Raw genomic sequence first — 20034 nt, 5'->3', positions numbered from 1 at the left:
TGGATCTTTTACTTCAACGAAAGGAGTTTGAAAGGAGTAGCAGAGAGCATTTGCAATCCGCAATAGCAATAATCATTCAGTATTCATGACAGCAACGCAGTCAAAACGCCATCTCAATCCCAAGGCCGACTAGTTTAATATAGACAAAGGAAAGTCGAATCGTTGATAAGAAAAAAAGGACTCGTTTCATGAAAGACAAAAGCGAAAAGCGACGCAGACCGAGACACGGTCACGGCCTAAGAAGAAATATGATCGAGCCCGGAAAACATCATGCCCTAGCATCTACTTTCGGAAGAAATCGAAACCACCTTGGCCACCCTGCTGGTTGTTGTGGTCCTTTTTCTTGTCCTTGATAAAATCTTCGGCGATACTGCCCATGATGGCACCACCAATCGTTCCCAAAATACCGTGGTTGGCCTTGTGACCGGCGAAACCACCAGCAAGACCACCAGCAAGGGCACCACCTAGACCACGCTCGCCGTCTTGAGCGCCCCCGGGAGCAGATTGGTTGTCATACCTGGATTGATTGCTGTTAGTCACATGTTCTCACTGCGCATTGATTTCAAGACAGTTGACTCACCCCTGGCGCTCGCCGTACTGCTGGCCCTCCTGGCCATATTGATGCTGTTGACCCTGACCATATCCAGACTGGTTGTTCTGATCGTAATAGGCCGAACCGCCCTGATGACCCTGTTCACCGTAGGCAGGCTGCTGACCGTATCCACCCTGCTGGTTGTACTCTTGCTGACCGTAACCTTGCTGGTGGTTATTGTATTGTTGACCTTCCTGGCCGTATTGGGGCTGCTGGCCGTACTGAGGTTGTTGTTGACCGTACTGCTCTTGACCGTAACCGCCGTGCTGGGGAGGATAGCCGCCTTGTTGGTCGTTGTAGTAGCCGCCACCTTGGTGGCCGTACTGTTGGTTGTTGTATTGATTGTTGTAGTCGGACATTTTGAATGTGATGCGATGAGGTCGATTAGACAGGTTGTGGATAAGGATGGTGATGGATGAGCTGAAAGGTATGCGAGGTGATTTAAAATGTAGTCGAGTCTGAGGGCGGGGTTATCGGTTAGGGCAGGGTCTTATATAGTTTGTCGTCGAGTGTCATCAGGTCTGGCAGGCATCAGCTGAAAGAACGAACCCATGCGAAGGCTTGGTCTCAAGACAACTCCAAAGTTACATAGATTGCCTGAACCACAGCCATGTAATTACTCCATTCATGACGTATTATTACCAACCATCATATGTGAGATACACCCAATACCAACCAGACCCCTCAGCTCCTCCTCGTGTGGCCGCAAGATTTACTAAATTACTAATCAAATACAGTAACAGTACGCAGCAAATCCTAAATGGTCCACTTGAAAATACACACAGTTACCACCAACGGAACACTCGGCTCGGTTTGTTCGGCACGCGGCGTACTGATGGGGCTTAGCGGTAACATTGCCCCGCGATCGTGGCTGGAGATGTGGCTCGGCTGTATGCTCTAATTTTAGCAGTGCGTACTTATTTATCATCATGAAGTACTCCGTAGGCGACGAAAAGGAAGACCAAGCCACAGCACTGCCGTGTCTATTGTCGTTGTTCTTGTCTACAGCCGTTCCTGACTAGTTGATATCCCGGTATGGTAACCAATGCGTCGCTGAGAGACTCCTCAGTCGGTCACTGATAGGTCGGCTTTTTACGGCCGATACTCCTCTGTATTTCAGTAATCACTTAGTCAAATTGTCCAAAGAAAGATTCATTCTCGAGTACTTTGCCAGTGTTCTTGGCACATGATGCGTCTTCAAGATGCCCACACAGAACTTCTCCATCTAGTATTGGCATGTTGTCAATTGTTGCATCCGGCTCATTTATGTGCAGATTAGCTGCTTGGCTGCAAAGAATTCTCGTCAAATCGCTAGGATAGACTGGATAGTGACTGTGACTTGACCAATGGCTCCACACGAAGACTAGTCTGCAATTTTTGTAGTACCAGAAAATGCGCGTCCACAGTTCACAGTAGCTATTGTACAATGTAGTCGAGTTCTCAACAAACCCTCTATATTCAATGGTGAAGCTTTGGTAGTCGCGCACGCGATAAGAAGGACCTGCTAAATTATGATTGGTCGATATCCACGCTAACTCCACATTAGGCCAAGCGCTACCGGGCGGCGCCAAGATTTCCAACCCACACCAATTTTTTTCTCTTCGAACTTGTTGATGCTGGACGAAGGAGTACTCCCTGTCTTTGAACGCCGAGACAGCTCTGGAATATCCATTATTTCAGCTTCCATCTGCTTCTGGACAAGAACGTCACTTGCTTACGAAATCTTGAATGAGTTTTCGATAGCAAGTCACAATGGCGGATATCGAGGTACGTTTTTGCTATAGACCGCCTTTCTTTTTATCTTCCAGCTGAATTGGTCCATCTAGGAACGGCTTCGAAGCCACTCCGATGCTTTTAGCGGGCTTATGTCTTTGATTCCTGCAAAGTATTACTATGAGGAGGACCATAGTGTGAGTGTAAAAATCAGTGCCTTCGTATGATCGTACACTCACATTCATTGTTCAACTTGCATAGGATCAATGGCAGCGCAAGAAACAGACAAAAGAAGAAGCTAAAAACGCCAAACTGGCCAAACTAGACCCCGATGCCGCCAAGTCAGCAAAGGATGTCATGGATGAGAATGCTCGAAAGCGGAAACGAGAAGATGGAATCGAGGAAGATAATCAGAGCCAGTCTGCCGAGAGCGAGTTGGGTTCCGAATTGCCCAAGGAGGGATTGAAACGCGGCGATCTGAAAAGCAAGAAGCAAAAGCAAATAGATGCTGCTGAGAAGGATAATAAAGATCGCAATGCAGAGGCAGAGGAGCGACGGAAGTTGAAGGCTGAAAAGAAGGCCGAGAAAAAGGCGGCACAGCGTGAGAAGAAAAAGGCCAAGGAGGCAGCGAAAGCTGATAAGAAGAAGAACGTGGACGAGCAATCACAACCTGCTGCAAAGCCGTCTACAACTACACAAAAGAGTTCAGCGGATGAAAAATCCGACAAGGAACCTCCCGTAAAAGACCACAACGTCGATCAAGAAGAACTCGATGTAGTGGAAGGATTTGATCTGGAAACGAAAAACTCTGCATTAGAAGAAACATCATCCACCACTTCGTCGAACCCAGATTCATCCAATTTCGAGATGTCGAACAACTCCTCCGGTACCTCCTCCACTTCCTCCATCATCCCGCCGAGCGAGGCGCCCTCACAACAAGCAACAAAGCCTACTCTCAAACCTCTCAAGACCACACCAGAAGAACTCCGTCAAAGACTCCAAAAGCGTCTCGACGAACTTCGCGCTGCTCGACGAGCAGACGGCCTCAATGGCAAACCAGCAAGAACAAGACAAGAACTCATCGAGGCACGACGGCGCAAAGCCGAAGAAAGGAAACAACACAAAAAGGAACTTAGACGCAAGGCCAAGGAAGAAGAAGAGCTGAAAAAGGATGAGGAAATGCAAAGACGGTTTTCGCCTGGTGGATCCGGTTCGCTACTCGCTTCACCTCGTTCGCCCGCTGAATCGTTTACATCCAATTCCAACACGAATTTTGCCTTTGGACGAATTGCGTTCCCAGATGGACAACATGCTGATCCTACACTTTCACGCCTACTCGATGACAAGTCGAAACATGGCCCTCGTGATCCTGCGGCTGCCCTCAAGGCTGCCGAAGCTAAAAAGACACGCCTCTCCAGTCTTGACGAGCAGAAACGAGCCGAAATCGAAGAAAAGGACATGTGGCTAAACGCTAAGAAACGTGCTCACGGTGAGCGTGTCCGCGACGATACATCTCTCTTAAAGAAAGCCCTCAAACGCAAAGAATCAGCTAAAAAGAAGTCCGAGCGTGAATGGAAAGAGAGACTCGAGGGAGTCGCAAAGGGCAAGGAAATGAGGCAACAACGACGAGAAGAGAACATCCGCAAGAGGAAAGAAGATCGAGGAAACGCCGGCGGCAAGAAAGCCGGTGGTGGTAATAATAATAAGGGCAAATCAAAAGCCAGACCAGGGTTTGAAGGAAGTTTTAGAGCGAAGAATGGTGACGGTAGTGGTAAGAAGAAATAAGAAAAAGTTTGTCGGATTTGATATGACAAAAAGTGTTTTGAGCGTGGGAAATTGTTCTGATTTCACATCATCATGAGGGCCGGCGTTGAATATGTCTGTTATGTCAGATCTATGGCCATTTTCTCTGGCATATTTTCTCTTTCTGTGTGTATAGTGTCCTCCCTCCTGGATTGGGAGACGTTGAATCGTGGCGTTAAGTTGTGGTATATTTTACCACTTTGAGATCAATGAAAATAAAAATTCTCAATCCATCTCATTCATTCTTAGCACTTAGCCTTGGGGTCTGCCTCTTCTCTCCAGTGGATAGATGTGCGGGCACACCGGACCCATTTGAATGTCTAGGTTATACCTACCTATACTTAATCATATCTAGTGTCTCGATTCTGATTGATATTCATCTGGGATACTTCTGGATATTCCCATATCAATCTCTAGAAGCTCCATATGCAGCAACCTTCACGTAAAACAAAGAGAACATCGAGGGCAGATTGCTAAATTCTTTTCGATGAGCAGCTCAACACTAATAGAACAGACAAGAAAACGGATCGTCCTCTAATTCAACAAAAGAAACGGCAAGTAGAATAGCAGATCACACCCAAAGCCCAACAGTGAGCTCTCCTTTCCTCGAGTGTCAGATGAAAAATCTTAGTCATTTGATATGTACATTAATTTCGACGATCAGAGATCAACGATGAGATGGTGAGCTAGCCACAATCCATCCTCTATCGGTAGGGAGCATCAGCGCGAATGACAGCAGCCAACTCAGGTTCCCATTTGTCTCCATTAGCGAGCAACTTCTCCTTGTTATACAGCAATTCCTCTCGAGTCTCTGTGGCGTATTCGGCATTGGGTGCTATTTATATTGTCAGCAGACTGAAAATCGCAGCAAATCAAACAAAGATATAAGACTCACATTCAACAATGGCATCCACTGGACAACTCTCCTGGCAGTAACCGCAGTAGATACACTTGGTCATATCGATATCATATCTGGTTGTTCGTCGACTACCATCTTCACGTTCCTCGGCCTCGATTGTGATGGCTTGAGCTGGGCAGATGGCTTCGCAGAGTTTACAGGCGATGCAGCGCTCTTCGCCAGAGGGGTAGCGACGTAGAGCGTGTTCACCGCGGAATCGGGGGGAGATGGGACCTTTTTCGAAGGGGTAGAAAATGGTGTAACTTGGGTCAAGAGTTAGCTTTGTCACGGCGTATATAACATCGCAGCTTCTATATTTCATTTGAAAAGATAGTACCAGTCGTTGGAAGACTTACGGTGGTCGGAAGAATTGCTCCAACACGACGTACATGCCGCGGAACAACTCTGCCATGAGGAAGTACTTGCTCGCCTTGTCCAAAGACGACTCTTCACCCTGATCCCACCGCTTGGGAGGTGGAAGTCTGAAGCCCGAGGGAGGAGGACCAGAGGGCGTGGCTGCGCGGTATGCAGAAGACGAGAAGTTTGCGGCGGCGACAGCTCGGAGAGTAGTCGAGGGCACAGCGACGAAATGCCGGCGAGAGGCAACTAGCCTCGCAATTGACTGCGGCGAGGCCATTGTGGGAGGATGTATTGGAGGGAGCGAGTGTAAAGAGAAGAGGGGAGAAGTTGGATAGAGAGGTTCCTTTGGAGACGGAAGTTGCGAGCAATTTGGCTTAGGTCATTCCCTTCGTGTGGCCGTTGATTGGTTGGCGGTAGGTCTGTGGTTCTGCCGAGTGGAAAACGCCGGAGAGAGTTAACAAACCTCATCTCTCTCTGCTTTTCCCACGACAGTTCTATCAATTGCCCAATTACCTCCCACGCCTCGTTGCTCACCCCTAAATAAAAGAGATTTATATTCCTCCCGAGCGCTCTTCATTTCTCTTTAATTATCAACATGTTTCGTTCCGCTATTGTGCGCTCGTTGAGAGCTTCCGTCCCTCGCACCGTTCGGGCTGCTGCTGCTCCTCGCATTCAGATCACTCCTGCCGTTCGCCCATCTCAATTCGTCCCTGTTTTCAATACTCAAACACCCCGTTTCTACTCAGCTCCTGCTGGTCTTTCCAAGGATGAAGTTGAGGGTCGTATAGTGAACTTGTTGAAGAACTTTGATAAGGTGTGTCCAACTTTTTTCGATTCGGCTACAACATTAGAATTAACAAGATTATGTGCAATAGGTCTCCGATGCTAGCAAGGTTCGTTCCACTCTCGCTCCTGGGATATATATGCTACCAGATTATATAACGATACTTCGAATGTCTAATATTATATAGATTAACGGAGCATCTCACTTCACAAATGATTTGGGCTTGGACAGCCTTGATGTTGTCGAGGTTGTGATGGCTGTTGAGGAGGTATGCATACGCTATTCATGATATTAGTAGCAGCCGTACTGATTATCTACAGGAATTCAGCATTGAAATCCCCGACAAGGACGCCGACGCTATCCACAGTGGTATGTGAAACTGCCAGTCTTCCATACATACGCTAACTATTATACAGTCGAGCAAGCCGTTAACTACATCCTCTCTCAGCCTGATGGTATGTCTCATCACAATCTCTGACGTCTCTCGCCTACTAACATCTTGCTAGCCCATTAAACAGTCATAGACGGACGGACTTTCGCTGCTTGGAATTTGGTGTGTCATTTGAGAATCGTTTAGATAATGGGAGCTCCTGCTACTGGCGTTCTCTTGTGCACTTAATCTACTCGTGGTTCTTGGTACTTTGTACCCTTGTATATCATCTATCAGACCCATCTTTATAAAACACGCTTCCGTTTCTCTAGACGACACTCGTCTTTCATACAACTTAGGTACAGTTCCATGTATTATTACGAAAATACATGTACATATCGACCATGGGAAGACATGTGTCTGTAGCTGAGGCTGCTGAGTAACTCTTCGACAGTACCCTATATTGGCATCGGATGAGTTGGTCGGGGTATATTCCTCGGCCGTAAAATGGAGTTCAGAGTATTATGTCGTTGAGATATTAGCACTGCAATACAATTATAACCAGCGCCGCAAAAATGATAGCCATATTTTTCAAGATCAAGTGATAGGTGTTGACAGCGCTATCGGACGATCCACCACAGTTAGTTGTCCGTAGCGCCAAGGCTCCAGGAATCACTGACAGTCAACCTAATTATTTCTCAACTAGCGGCTCTCGCAAGTTCGCAACCTCAATCCTAAAAGGAGGCGCCATCGCATTTTCCTATACAATTGACCGGCGTCCAAGGGAGAACCAGAGAATTGGAGAATCGCATCGGTTATCCTCTCTGAATCGCTTGTGTTTTGTGCTTGTCATCCTTCTCGGTCTCAGCTTCTTCTCCTTAAGTTTAGGTTGTTCTCGTGCGCAATTATTTGCGGAGCATTCTGAACCCCCTCAACACCTATCCATCGATTTTTCGCCGTTACTACGCCCTATTGTTTCGCGCCGACCTTGTGATAGGCTCGGCCTTTAGTTCAATTTGAATTTGATATCACCAAATCATCCAGCAAATCTACACATGGCCTCAGCCGGCGGACTGACACGGCGACGAGGCGGTCGAGTCGGCGGAGAAGACAACGAGGAAGGCAGTCGAGTCTCATCGCCAGTGCCCAATAATAGAACGGCTGTCGATGCTCGTACGCCAGAAACTTCGTATACTGACGGCGAGAACGGTCACAAAATTGCATTCGACCCACGAGACATTAGCGAAAATGAGGAACGGACAAGGATGCCCAAGTTGACTTTGATGGATGAGGTTGTACTTCTGGGACTTAAAGATAAACAGGTACTATCCTGATTCTCGGTAAGATAGAGGTTTAAACTGACGATTGCCGTGTAGGGCTATCTGTCCTTTTGGAACGAGAATATTTCTTACGCTTTACGCGGTTGCATCGTTATCGAACTCGCTTTCCGCGGCCGAATAAGCATGCAAAAGGACCCTGCTCGCAGGAGATTCCCTCTTGCAGACCGAGTAATTGAAGTGATTGACGATACACTTACAGGCGAGGTCTTGCTGGACGAGGCACTCAAGATGATGAAATCGAGTGAAAAGATGAGTGTAAGCACTTGGATTGATCTAATGAGCGGTTCGTCACCTTTCTCGTCAGTTACAGCGCGACAACGTTTTACTGAGTATTTCTATAGGCGAAACCTGGAACTTGATGAAAATCGGCTATCAATTGAAACAAGTCCGTGAACGAATCATGAAAGGCCTCGTGGACAAAGGTGTCCTTCGCACCGAGAAGCGCAATTTCCTCCTTTTCGATATGGCTACTCACCCCGTAGCCGACTCCGGCGCGAAAGAAGAACTGCATAAACGTGTGCGTAACGTCTGCAGCAGTCGCACTGTTATCCTGACACCAAACCAATGGCTCCCCGAAGATGTTGAATTCCGTTTCCTACGAACTATAAGCATGGTGTGCGCTGCATATGCGGCTAATGTGCTTGAGAATGCGCTGGTTACTATGAGCCATGAATCTAGGGAAAGAGCTTTCGCTCAGGTTGACGAATTACTTGCTGAATACTCGCAATGGCCTTTTGCTCGCAAATCAGGTGCTGGTCAGAGTATCGGAGCGAATCTGGCACAGGCAGTCAACGACGAGATTAATAAATCAAAGGATCGAGAATTGCAGCTAGAGGTATACCATCCCCTTCGTTTCTATCAAAGACTTTTGCTAACGACACCACAGATTGTTGCTGCATGCTTAAGCGTGTTTACCCGACTTGACTCTCTCCTGTAATTGGCCTACCAACATATTACCATTCTCCTGCTCTCCTTTCTTTTTATATGTACGCCTCATCTCCCTCACATACAGAGATCCACTTTCGATAATCTCCGGGCATTACATCTATCTGGTTTCTTTTCTTTTTTCTCCAGCAGGCGGTTTAGAACATCACCCGCCCTTTGAGTCTTTGGGGGTATCTTCATTGTTGCTAGGTGTCTTTTTCAAGGGAAAAGGGAGCTCTTCGAATCTCCGTGCCCATTTCTTTTCTTCACTTTCTGGGCGTTTCACTATTGTCATCCGCACTCGCAGTTGGTATTCATCACGCAAGCAGCTCGATTGCTGGTCTGCGAGTCAAGACAAGTCTACATTTCATTTTCTCTTCGATGGACATGTATTTTGCTCATATTGTTGTCGGAGTACTTCATATTGAATTCTATAATAAGATAACACTGTTTTACTTCCTTTCTTTCTACTTTCTGGGTTAAAACTGACTTCCAGCTGGATCAACTCGCAACACAACCTTTTGTTCCCCAGCCTTTTCAGCATAAACCAACGCCTGTTGTCCACGCAACAGATCCTCTATCTGATACGACACATCGGGCTTCAAAACGCCCTTCTCAACCAACTGCACAATCTTGCCCAATTGCGTCTTATTCGGCTTCACATCAATAACCTCACTGGTCAAATTCCTCGTCATGACTTCCGTCCTCTGATCCCACTCAGACGGTTTCTCCGGATGTCCCGATTGCGGCCGTCGAGGAGTCAAGACATGTCCATGATCCTTGACTACAACCGGAGAATGAACCTCTCGAAACAATCCTCCACCAGCACCCACGCAATCAAAGACAATATCAACCGGTTTCCACCCCTTTTCCCGAAACGCAGCGGCTATATCCGTCGAGGCCGTAACCTCATCCGCACCCAGCTCCTTGAGTAAGTACTCATGCTCATCCTTCTTACCCGTAGCAACAACCCAAGTCGATCTCTCTAACTCCCCCAATCCAGCACCGCCCATAAGACCCATTACATGATGCGGGAACAACGCCTGACACTTCAGCAACAACATTACATACCTTCCCACATCCGACTGCGCGGCATTCGTCACAAGAACCCTCAAGGGCCCATCTGCCGGCTTATTACATGGCCCATCATCAGGATCAAGTGTCGCATATCCAAACAACCCTTGCCATGCAATAAGCGCCGCGTGGGGGATTGTGACTGCCTCTGCAGCGGAAAGATTGGCGGGTTTGTATGCCAATTCATTCTCTGTGGCGAGCGTATAATCCGCTGCTGCACCGTCGCGACCTTCGATATTACCCAATACACCGATTACTTCGTCGCCTACTTTGAATGCCGGACCGGTGGAACTGGCATGATCTTCGCGGGGGGTACTTATGACTTCACCACAAAACTCTCTTCCGGGGATAAGGCCATGTATCTTATCAATCCCGTCTGCCGTCGGTCTTTCGAGAAACATAGCGCTATCCCTGTTACTTCCACTTCCCTGCCCGCTCGCGGAAGAAGTATAGGTTTGCTGGAGCTCATCGATTGATACGCAGACTGTGCGGACTTTGATCAGGTATTGATTTGTCCCTGGTCTAGGCACGGGGCGCTCAGTTTCGTATTTTAGGGAAGATGGACCTCCTAATGTGGCTTTGTTGGTGAAAGAGGATGGGAGATGGAGGGCTTGCATGTATTTGGGTACGCGGGTTTGTTCGCTCATTGTGTTGGATGTCATGTTGTTTCTCTGGATTGTTGATAGCTTTGGTTGGTGTTGATTGTTCCCAAAATATGCTGCCTGTTTAGCCGTATAGTTTCACGTATTCAAGGTTAAGTCTTAACTCGCAAGAATTGATTGTTCCAAGACCTTGTGTTGATAAGTCTGTATTTGAGAGATCAACTGTCTTGAGAGTTAGGGCAACTCCCCACTTACGTCCTACCTGACGCTCGTATGATGCATAAAGTCTCGCCACTATAATACATAAAGGCATAGATATGTTCTAAATGAAGTCCTGAACAATGGCAAATGAAGCTATTATACATAAGGAAAATACAAGATGACATAAAGAAAAAGACCTCCCAGATTTGTTGCGTCCCGCTTGGTGACGGGCTTGATATTGCTTGATAACAACTCGGAATTGAACTCCGGTGCACTGGCCAGAAGACAAGAAACAATAATGAAAAGGATGAAAAGGCAATAATCGTCAAACTCGAACCTGCCTAGCTGACGGCTCATAGTTAAGCTTTGCAATAGATTCATACAAACCACTGGGACGCTCAAATATCCTCCAAACATCATGCGGAACACCCTCAAAGGCCCTTTGGAACCTTGACGACGAATTCTTCTTCTCCATGTGCGGTATATTGGTCACTTTGCGAATGAATATGGCCTTGATCCAGCCCGCGTGCCTCCTATACATTTCTGCATAAATCTCTGGATCACTTTGAGTCGAGTCGCCGACACAGATAACTTTCCTTGCTGGAAGCCAACTGTGAATTTTATCCATCTGCCGCATCTTGTACGTCCCGGTGCCTGTGTTATAGGATTTGATGAATTCCCCGAGGTTTTTCCAGGTAGCTTGTCGGAGCAGTAAGGTACCTGGGGGGTAGAATAAGTGCAAGAAGTTGCGTAGAAATTTGTATAAATTGTATGGTGACGCTGACAGATAGATCCATGTCGGATTCAACTCCCTTTCTATGAGTTGATAGAGCTCGGGCATACCAATAATGGGCTCTGGGTCGGTCACGAAAGTTGTACGAAGGATTCCAACAGTTTCTGGAGTCAGGGTAACTTTGATGGAATCATCGATATCGGATATTAACAACCATCCTTCTGGAGCAGCAAACCTCGTCTGCATTCGCACCTGTCCCCTTGATCCTACCAACTCAGACGTGACCACGCTTCTGTCTACTATCCCCATCTGTGGCAGAGAAACAGTCTGTGTGAGGACTCCGTTTTGATTCGTAGGACCCAAATGGAACCTGCGAACCGTCCCATTAGGTAGAGGCATATCAACAGGTAAAGTACGACTGGGAGCGACAACGTATAACAAAGACCGCAGACGTTGGATTATCCGCCGTCGAATGATGGGATCTTCTCCAAACTTCCCGTCAAGGCCGACAAAGTCAGCTACCCGTGCAACATACTGACCCATGTTACGTCGCTCGCGACTGAAGACGCAGGCCACCATCTCGGCTTCCCATGTCTGGTCTTGGTTGGATCGGTGCACAGGTTGATATGCAACATTGTCAAAGAGCCATACAACATGTTGCCCTGGTTTAATTGGGTGTACGGTAGTGGTCTCAGTGTGAAAACCAATGATTCTGAGAATTCGATGAAGATGCTTGCGAGATGTCTTCTTTTCGACAGAGTGGGAACGTCTCCTGACAACTTCCTCAGTATATGTCTTTATATCTGCCATGTCTTGGATAATAATGTCGAGATAACCCAATATACCTGACAGATATGTTGAGTTCCCATACTTGGAACAATATCCAGGATTCTGTTCCATCCACTCTGCTTGCAGCCCGAAGCAGCCGTATTTCTATCACATTGAGCAAGTCATTAGCATGTTTATGTCTAAGTCAACTGATCAGATCAGTATCACTAAGTCTGAAGAGAGTTTGTTCTTCTTACCTAAGGATAACGTTCAAGCATGCTGTACTGCCATGAGATGACATGATCACATGAGCTACCGCACAGCACGTTACCACTTCTCATGGCATGTATATTCCGATTTCGTGAACAAAATGACGCTTCAGTTCATCCTAGTAGATATATGTAATCATTTATTTGGAGTTCTATTCGCACGAGGAAACATATGAGCCTCTCCTCAGAAAGTGAACGATCAGTCGCGTGAGTCAGGGATACTTACTTGTGGATGGGGAGCCACAGACCCAAAGATCCAGCAAGAACCAAATTAAATCGTGCTTTCCAGGCATGTTCTCCGTATGTTAATTCTTATAAAATATCCTGGAGTAGAGATACGACAATGCTTGAAGGTGGGTGATGTTGAAGGGTTGGAAGGAAAGGCAGACGTCCCTGTGTGCACCTGACCTGATGCCGTCCCCTTCCTCAACCCTTAGTTTTTCCAGGCTCAGTTCTCCTTATCACGACTTTCTCTCCTTTGAACTCATGAAATCTACTAGCTGTCCCTGAAAACGGGGGCATTGCTTTTCCCCCTTAACCGAGGGATTTGAGGCGAAGAATTCTTCTATTTTAGAGTTACATCTCGTCTGTCTAGACACTATAATAGGCTACGAGGCGCTTCAGATGTGATCATCCAATTGTAATATGCGAATAAGAACACACAAAAAAAAACTACATTCAACTCGATCTGATAACCTCAGCAACATGGCGATCTCTATTCCTCTCCCCGCTTTATCAAGAAGGCATGCTTCACCTTCCAGTCATCACTGGCAAAGACAGCCATCAAATGAGAACTCACTCAACCAACGGGACTATTTCAACCCGAATCCATATCTTTCCGTCTGGACTGGACATTCTTTTACGCACAGTTGGCCTTCACATGAATCTGAGATCTGTCCCGCCATGTAGAAATGGATGGTATAGCGACTGTACCAGTTTTTATACAATGGAGGAGGAGGACATGGGACAACATTGGTATGAAACGATATCAACAGCAACAGAATATAACGGTGGTATTCAATACTATCAGAATCAGGATCGCCATATTTGAGTTAAGAAACATGATCGCAACTTGTCTGCTTCGCTCACATTGCGAAGAGAAACGATATCAGCCACGTCTTCACCGTCTAACTACTCCATAGCTACTCCTCATGGGCCGCTCTGCTTGGGTTGAGGAGGACCTGGCAACATCGATTCAAAAGTTGTAACTTCCCTCTGGCATCGCCATTTTTCGTACTCGAGTTGCATAAACCTGCAATTCTGACCAGATATTCATACCCATCGCTGAGGATTGTGATCGGTCTCAGCACTACCCACCTGCTCACTCACATGGCTATGATTGCGGTTGGCCCATTATATCCAAAGTCACGAAGCGCCACCGACGAAGTGGTCATATGTCCATATCTTTTATGACTTCTATTCACCGGGCTCAGAGTGGATCGCGGCGGCAAAGGAAGAGTATCCTGATTCAGAAGCTGGGTGATTCTCTCATGTAGAGTCTCAATCTCACTCTCTCTTTCCAAGAGCAATGCTGTGAATTGTCTCCCATTCACTTTATACCCTTTTATATCCTGTTTGAAAAGTCGGACTTCCTCTCGGTATTTGCGGATTTTGTTCTCCAGGGTCACATTGATGCATTCCAGTTCTATTATTTGGAGCTTTAGGCTGAAGATTTCATTGGCATAGAATGGGCATTCGGGTAGATTGTAGAAGTCGCTAGCAAAGAACGATATCAGGCTGAAACTTTGATGATTGTCCGAGAGCTCATGTTGCCGTATACGCTCACAGGAGCTGTCTGGGCGTGGAGATCTTTGGTCTGAGTATATTGAAGAAGAAGAAGAAGAAGAAGAAGAAGAAGAAGAAGAAGAAGAAGAAGAAGAAGAAGGTATTGTCTTTCCAGCCTCATCTTCATCATTGGCCCTCCTAGATGGAGCTGCAAGCTGAAAGTCGAATAGAGAATTGTATGAAAGGGTCCTTATGGTTGCTTTATGTCTCAAACACAGATTAGATTGCTCCGGAGTCTTGGTACGATTGTGTTCCTTGCCATCGGGCGTGGAATAAGGACGAAGAGAAGACTCAAGTATCATGTTACGTCTCTTGATTCCAATTAAGCGTCGTCAAGATGAAGCTATGTTTCACAGATGCTGAGTTAAACTCACCTGCAGAGCTATTTCATCACTGGCCTTTCGTCGGCTCACTATTTCTGGTGCGGTATCTGGTGATAATTCCTTCATCGGTAACGGTGACGGTGATTTCTTCCTTTCATGCGGCTCTATAAACCTTGCTAGAAGAAGTTCTTCCTTTCGCTGAAGACTTATTGACCGACCTCTTACGCCTTCGTGACGAAGCTGAGCTACTCGGCTGAGGTAGTTTCTTCAATGCATCCAGCGCCTTTGACGACACGGAGTGTAAAGATCCGTTAATTAAGTAAAGGGCGATATGAACAACAAGAGTTCGGAAACCTGTCAATACTAAAAACGAGAGTGTCGGATAGCATTGCAAGGCTGTGAAAGAGTGCAACGTCGCGAGAGTGTAACCCAGCAGTGAGCCCGGAGCTTAACACATTTAAAGAAATACTCGGCGGAAGCATTTCCTGCTTGTAGAAATAAGTACCGCAGTTAAATACTCATCTTTGCTATCATCAATATACAGGCGATCTTTGTACCGAATGAACGTTTAAAGGACCAGATAATGCTTCTTCCGAGTGTGATTTGACATCGGAGCGTGTCAAAGGAGCTATTTTTTTGCTCATACTCTCCGATTACCATGACTCGATTTAGAAAATATGTAGCAACCCTTATGCTTATGTTCTGTAACCCTGTAAGCCTTTCATACATCGACACCGATATTTTCAGATTGGAGATTGACCGACAAAGAGGTCGTCCATCCTTTGCCAGGTAGCGTTCAGAAGTTTGGCTATTTGGTTTTGGTTCAGCTAAAATACACAGAGCAGGAGCTCTTCATTGATGACGAGTATGTGATCTGTCATGGGTATGCGCAACAACAATGCACTTTATCTCGCATCATGGTTCTTACCTTCTTTCTAGAGATGCGCTCTCGTCTATAGCTGTTAAGAAGTCCATTGTCCTCATGCATAGAAGTGGTGCTTACAGTCGGCATGCCTTAGGATTGACCAAACAAAAAAAGAGTACGCATTATTCTCGCGTCAAACATTTGTATCCTGGAGTCGATGATTAGTTTTCGGAATTTGGGACGGTGCTAGTTTTGTAGGGGGAAGGCACGTGATATCGATGACTTTTATGCATTTCAAAAATAAACAACAAAAACCGTCCTACACAATCCCCCATTACCCAACAATGGGTCATATTAATGCCATTCCTTAATTATTATAAGTACGTCAATTCACTTCAGGGCAACAAACAAGCGAATGTCTCTGGATACACGGATTAAAGAACCTCAAAAAGCTGGTGGGACGGGAATATCCTGAAGCAGCATGGCCACCAAACTGGGCTTTGTAAAGAACATCGCATGGGAAACCGAGTCCCCATTTCTGGATGTGGATTATGAGGCATGGAATACTTATGGTGTATCAACGTTGAAACACCTAGCCACAAAGAGAGCATTAAGCGATCAACGAAATTTGGACCAAGGCCATTTTCGTCATATCCCCTGGCCTATTGCGGAGGAACTCTGGCAATATCTCACTCGAAGGTAAGGCAAGCAACTCTTTGTTATTGATGGCGAAAAGGTAACATCGACGTGACAGTGGCAAACGGACTTTATACATGTGGAAAATATTCTGTACCGCTTATCCTGTTGAATTTCGAACTTTGTCGCAACATTGTGACTTTCAGGTGAGGAATCCTCAATATCCTCTGAGCGGCTATGTAAACCTGGTCAAGAGCTCGAGTCAGAATTGGGCTACTATACTGAATATTTGGACCGAGTTTGCTCGAGTGCCTGAGCTGGTCGAACTCGCCGATTTGACTAATCTTGTCTCGTTGGAAGTGAATACTTCTACGTGTCCAGAAATACCAGAGGGACACGATCAAGAAGTAGCGTCTCTCAATGACCGTATCTTGCGGACATGGAGTGATCTTGCTGAAGCAGCAGGCGCTTTCAAGCACCTTCGCGTTTTGAGACTGTACCAGCAGCGGGCCCTTACAGAACAGGCTTTTGTTTACCTGTCCAAGCTTCCCTCGTTGGAGTACTGTGTGCTGGCGATGTGTGATAGAATGACACCGAAATCCGCACTCAAGTTAGCGAAATCGCAGGGTTGGATCGTCATGGAGGATGCCTCTGAACAGACAATATTCCAGTTCTCTCTCACTTCAAACAATCTCGATGGGAGGACTAAATGGCATAGCCGCCAGAAAGGGATGGTGTCTTCTTCACTACCAAGTGATATACCCATGCTCGAGTTCACTATTGGGCAGAGGTATGAGAAACTGAGAGATCGTGACGTTATCATCATGCAGCGCAAGCATGTCTCTAAGGGAAACAAGCGTAGTTTGGTCGATACAGTGCCATCGGAGAACGACCGCGCTCAAAAGCAGACGAGAAAGACAGTCATGAAACAGCGTGGTAAAGATCTGTCGGGCATGCTGGCTGAATTTATCTAAAACTAGCTGTATAATTCTCAATATATCGTTCGCGGATATTGAAGCCGTAATTACCAAGGAAGGAAGCTAGCGGGAAGCCCCCACAGTGTCAATGATAAGAATTGTGGCGGTGACAACGAAGGCACTCACTCACTCACATCACATCAACTCCCACATTCGACTATTCGGTCAATGGCATCGCATTCAGGTTGATTATTCAGACCCGATATATCTGCCGACACACAAAAACCGAAATTACCATCGCGCTGACGAGTAGACCGAGAATGGCGGACCAGCCTTCTCACGCGGGGCAGGATCCTCCACCAAATGAGTCTGCTATTTCTTCGCCACGAACCAGCACCGATTCTCGATCATCTAATCCCAATACTACGCGACAGCAACCAACTCCAATCCGTCTTTCTCACATCTCACCATCTCCCACTACTTCGCATCGACAGAGTTTCGGCGAAAGTCTTCGAAGCACCCCACAATCCCCGCGCAGCCGTCGACAGCCGTCCTTGACTCAAGCTGCCATTCAAGGCTTGATCGATAACCCGCCGGCGCGTAATCCTGCAGATCCCAAGTTCTTGGGTCGAGATTGGCGAGATATTTCGATTGGAGAACTTATTAAGCCGACAGATCTGCGTTTTGTAGAAGTGGATACGGGGATTGAAGAGGCTACCAATGTGGGTTTGTGCCATCACACTGACGCACATTGACTGATTTGTCGTATATAGACATTGATCGATAATGATACTACCGTTCTACTCGTTCGCGAGACCGCCAACGACAAATGCCCCGTTGGGACGTTCGGATACAATGACTTGAATGCGTATCTGTTGTTGGTGGTCGGATTGGCGAAACCCACCGAATCGCAACTCACATCTTTCCAGGAAGTTGCCCAAAAGGCCCGGGAAGGAAGTAAGATACCTCTTAGGGATATTAGAGATCTTGTTCCGAGAGAACCATTGACCACACTGCCTCACACGGCCAATTTGATGAAAGCTGTGGAAACATTCGGTGGTGGAGTGCATCGAATCGTTGTCCTGAAAGAAGGGACCAACGAAGCTGTTGGGATTATGAGTCAATCCAGACTGGTCAAGTTTCTGTGGGAGAATGGGCGCAGTTTTCCGATCATTGACCAGCTGTATCCGCAACCACTCAAAGATTTGCGATTAGGGTCTCAGCAAGTGGTCAGTATCAAGTAAGTGTTGCTCCTGCCGCGCATGAGACTAGTCTAACAACATACAGCGGAGATAAACCACTGTATCATGCTTTGCAACTCATGAACGATGAAGGGATTTCTTCGTTAGCTGTGGTGGACAATCATGCCAACGTTGTTGGTAACATTTCTACTGTTGACGTCAAACTGTTGACGAAGTCAACCTCTCTCCCTCTTTTACATAACACATGCATTCACTTCATTTCTGTCATTCTTTCAACTCGCGGGCTGGTAGAAGGCAAGGACTCTTTCCCGGTGTTTTATGTGACCCCAACTTCAACGTTGGCTCACACTGTGGCTAAAATGGTTGCTACCAAATCTCATCGGTAAGTGTCACCTGGTTGCTAGTCGACTTATCTAACCAACTGTACAGTCTATGGATGACCGACCCTCAATCGCCATCATCTTCTGGACCGCCAACGCCAGCCTTGTCCGCTTCCCATTTTTCACCCAATCCCCCAACAGTAAACAATCCGCCAAATCCGCCTTCTAGCAGTGCCGGTGGGCCACCGCCTCCCAATTATACCTATCCCCATCACCCGATTCCGCCACAGGCATATCCATCTTCATCCCCAGGACTAGCACCATCACCAGCAATACCAGCGTCAGCACTACCAGGCGCAAGACTCTCTGGCCGATTAGTTGGAGTCGTCAGTCTAACAGACATTTTATTCTGTTACGCTACAATCAGCGGCTTGAGCCCCGACGATCCCGCCGTGACACGCAATCGTCGTCGACGAAGCAGTAGTTCCAGTCTGAGTACGCGTAAGAGTGGAGATGTGGCTCGCGAACTGTTTCGGGGAGGATCTTCTACATCTGCAGACCGGGGTATATGACAAATGATTAATACGGCCGTGCTATCATTAAATTTTTTTTTTTAATCCAAAATGGCGCTCTTACCGAGCACCCCTCGTTTGATTTTGGTAGACTAGTCATGCAAACCAGAGATACATGGACGTATCTTGATGGTACCGAGTCATGAGGATATCAGATATATCAATCGTTTAGAGTAGTAGTAGTTCAATTGAAATCAAAGATAAGAGAGATTTTGTACGGGGTGTGAATAGAAGTGGATAATTTTTCCGATAACCCTCTACATCCATACTTCTCTATCTGCCGAGATGAGAATCCCAAGAGATCAGAAAAGTTACCAAAGTGACAAGTTGAATGAACTCGCTTTCTTCGAATTTTTGTTTTGGTTTTTTTTTTCCTGTTTGCGCGCGCATCGTGCGAGTGGATTCGTAGAGACTTAATCAATTTATTTCTGGGCAGATGATCAATCTGTACAAGAAAAGACGGAACTCATTCCGAGTTGTATTTACAGTACTTGTTGCACAGATTTGCGAATCAGAGTGCATAATCAATCTAGATTACGTATAGTAGTACTCTTTAGTCGAGACTTGAATAGAATCAAATTGATACAAGGTTCTACATAGGTGCTTTCGTACTCCCGTGAAATCTCCCAATTCAACTCCCAATTCAACTTTGACAACCCTCTTAGTATGCTTCAACCCTTTTCACTTCACTATCTTCTCCTTACTATCCTCTAAATAGCGACATTTGATTAGATATATGAATAGTTTACAAATTAGGAAATTACTCATCTATCAGTCTGTATGCATATGCAGCGAGTGTCAGCAAAAAGTGGATCCAGATCACCCCATTCTTAGGGCTGCAGATTTAGATCGCTCCACTTTGAACAGTTCGATGCATCAAAGTTTTATCGTCCTACCAGATAAAACTTAAGGGAAAAACTATGAGCTTTTTACTCAGTTGAAGAAAATAAAAAGTTTATTCTCTTCCTAGAGCAAACAGAAGG

At 46.3% G+C, this 20034-nt stretch overlaps 9 protein-coding genes across 10 annotated transcripts, besides 1 other annotated feature; 5 read left to right on the top strand and 4 right to left on the bottom strand.

The window, feature by feature from the left end:
- Positions 1-29: 29 nt before the first annotated feature.
- Positions 30-1046, bottom strand: TSTA_072670 (high expression lethality protein Hel10, putative). Its single transcript, XM_002341223.1, has 2 exons — positions 581-1046; positions 30-517 (listed from the first exon to the last, which is right to left on the bottom strand). The coding sequence occupies exons 1-2, from the start codon at positions 949-951 to the stop codon at positions 283-285; spliced, it is 606 nt and encodes a 201-aa protein (XP_002341264.1). The 5' UTR covers positions 952-1046; the 3' UTR covers positions 30-282.
- A 1145-nt stretch (positions 1047-2191) lies between these two features.
- TSTA_072660 (60S ribosome biogenesis protein Rrp14, putative) lies at positions 2192-4339 on the top strand. The gene is made up of 3 exons (XM_002341222.1): positions 2192-2359; positions 2419-2502; positions 2567-4339. The coding sequence occupies exons 1-3, from the start codon at positions 2345-2347 to the stop codon at positions 4088-4090; spliced, it is 1623 nt and encodes a 540-aa protein (XP_002341263.1). The 5' UTR covers positions 2192-2344; the 3' UTR covers positions 4091-4339.
- Positions 4340-4567: 228 nt separating this feature from the next.
- Positions 4568-5643, bottom strand: TSTA_072650 (NADH-quinone oxidoreductase, 23 kDa subunit, putative; the record flags this gene model as incomplete). The annotated part of the gene is made up of 3 exons (XM_002341221.1): positions 4568-4943; positions 5004-5269; positions 5363-5643. 3 exons carry the CDS (start codon positions 5641-5643, stop codon positions 4813-4815), a joined length of 678 nt encoding a protein of 225 aa, XP_002341262.1. The 3' UTR covers positions 4568-4812.
- A 199-nt stretch (positions 5644-5842) lies between these two features.
- On the top strand, positions 5843-6945 carry TSTA_072640 (acyl carrier protein, putative). The gene is made up of 6 exons (XM_002341220.1): positions 5843-6180; positions 6242-6259; positions 6338-6418; positions 6471-6519; positions 6567-6605; positions 6657-6945. Exons 1-6 carry the CDS (start codon positions 5962-5964, stop codon positions 6662-6664), a joined length of 414 nt encoding a protein of 137 aa, XP_002341261.1. The 5' UTR covers positions 5843-5961; the 3' UTR covers positions 6665-6945.
- A 617-nt stretch (positions 6946-7562) lies between these two features.
- Positions 7563-10643, top strand: TSTA_072620 (Golgi phosphoprotein 3 (GPP34) domain containing protein). 2 transcript variants are annotated; one of them, XM_002341218.1, is made up of 5 exons: positions 7563-7842; positions 7897-8143; positions 8202-8695; positions 8747-9715; positions 9788-9826. In XM_002341218.1, exons 1-4 carry the CDS (start codon positions 7576-7578, stop codon positions 8795-8797), a joined length of 1059 nt encoding a protein of 352 aa, XP_002341259.1. In that variant the 5' UTR covers positions 7563-7575; the 3' UTR covers positions 8798-9715; positions 9788-9826. The 2 variants fall into 2 exon arrangements, with proteins under 2 accessions (XP_002341259.1, XP_002341260.1); XM_002341219.1 differs by having other exon boundaries at positions 8747-10643.
- Positions 9145-10520, bottom strand: TSTA_072630 (zinc-binding oxidoreductase, putative; the record flags this gene model as incomplete). Its single annotated transcript, XM_002341217.1, has 2 exons — positions 9145-9215; positions 9275-10520. The coding sequence occupies 2 exons, from the start codon at positions 10518-10520 to the stop codon at positions 9145-9147; spliced, it is 1317 nt and encodes a 438-aa protein (XP_002341258.1).
- An 87-nt stretch (positions 10644-10730) lies between the features above and the next one.
- TSTA_072610 (actin filament organization protein App1-like, putative) lies at positions 10731-12463 on the bottom strand (the record flags this gene model as incomplete). Its single annotated transcript, XM_002341216.1, has 3 exons — positions 10731-12239; positions 12266-12327; positions 12420-12463. The coding sequence occupies 3 exons, from the start codon at positions 12461-12463 to the stop codon at positions 10987-10989; spliced, it is 1359 nt and encodes a 452-aa protein (XP_002341257.1). The 3' UTR covers positions 10731-10986.
- A 1795-nt stretch (positions 12464-14258) lies between these two features.
- Positions 14259-14316: a microsatellite.
- Positions 14317-15675: 1359 nt separating this feature from the next.
- Positions 15676-17014, top strand: TSTA_072600 (uncharacterized protein; the record flags this gene model as incomplete). Its single annotated transcript, XM_002341215.1, has 2 exons — positions 15676-16103; positions 16159-17014. Exons 1-2 carry the CDS (start codon positions 15886-15888, stop codon positions 17012-17014), a joined length of 1074 nt encoding a protein of 357 aa, XP_002341256.1. The 5' UTR covers positions 15676-15885.
- A 263-nt stretch (positions 17015-17277) lies between these two features.
- On the top strand, positions 17278-19207 carry TSTA_072590 (CBS domain protein; the record flags this gene model as incomplete). The annotated part of the gene is made up of 4 exons (XM_002341214.1): positions 17278-17679; positions 17731-18197; positions 18245-18541; positions 18589-19207. The coding sequence occupies 4 exons, from the start codon at positions 17278-17280 to the stop codon at positions 19049-19051; spliced, it is 1629 nt and encodes a 542-aa protein (XP_002341255.1). The 3' UTR covers positions 19052-19207.
- Positions 19208-20034: the final 827 nt, after the last annotated feature.

Source organism: Talaromyces stipitatus, genomic scaffold (genome assembly GCF_000003125.1).
Source record: "Talaromyces stipitatus ATCC 10500 scf_1105507295523 genomic scaffold, whole genome shotgun sequence".
Classification (NCBI taxonomy): domain Eukaryota; kingdom Fungi; phylum Ascomycota; class Eurotiomycetes; order Eurotiales; family Trichocomaceae; genus Talaromyces; species Talaromyces stipitatus.
This window is presented reverse-complemented; position numbering and strand designations above follow the sequence as displayed.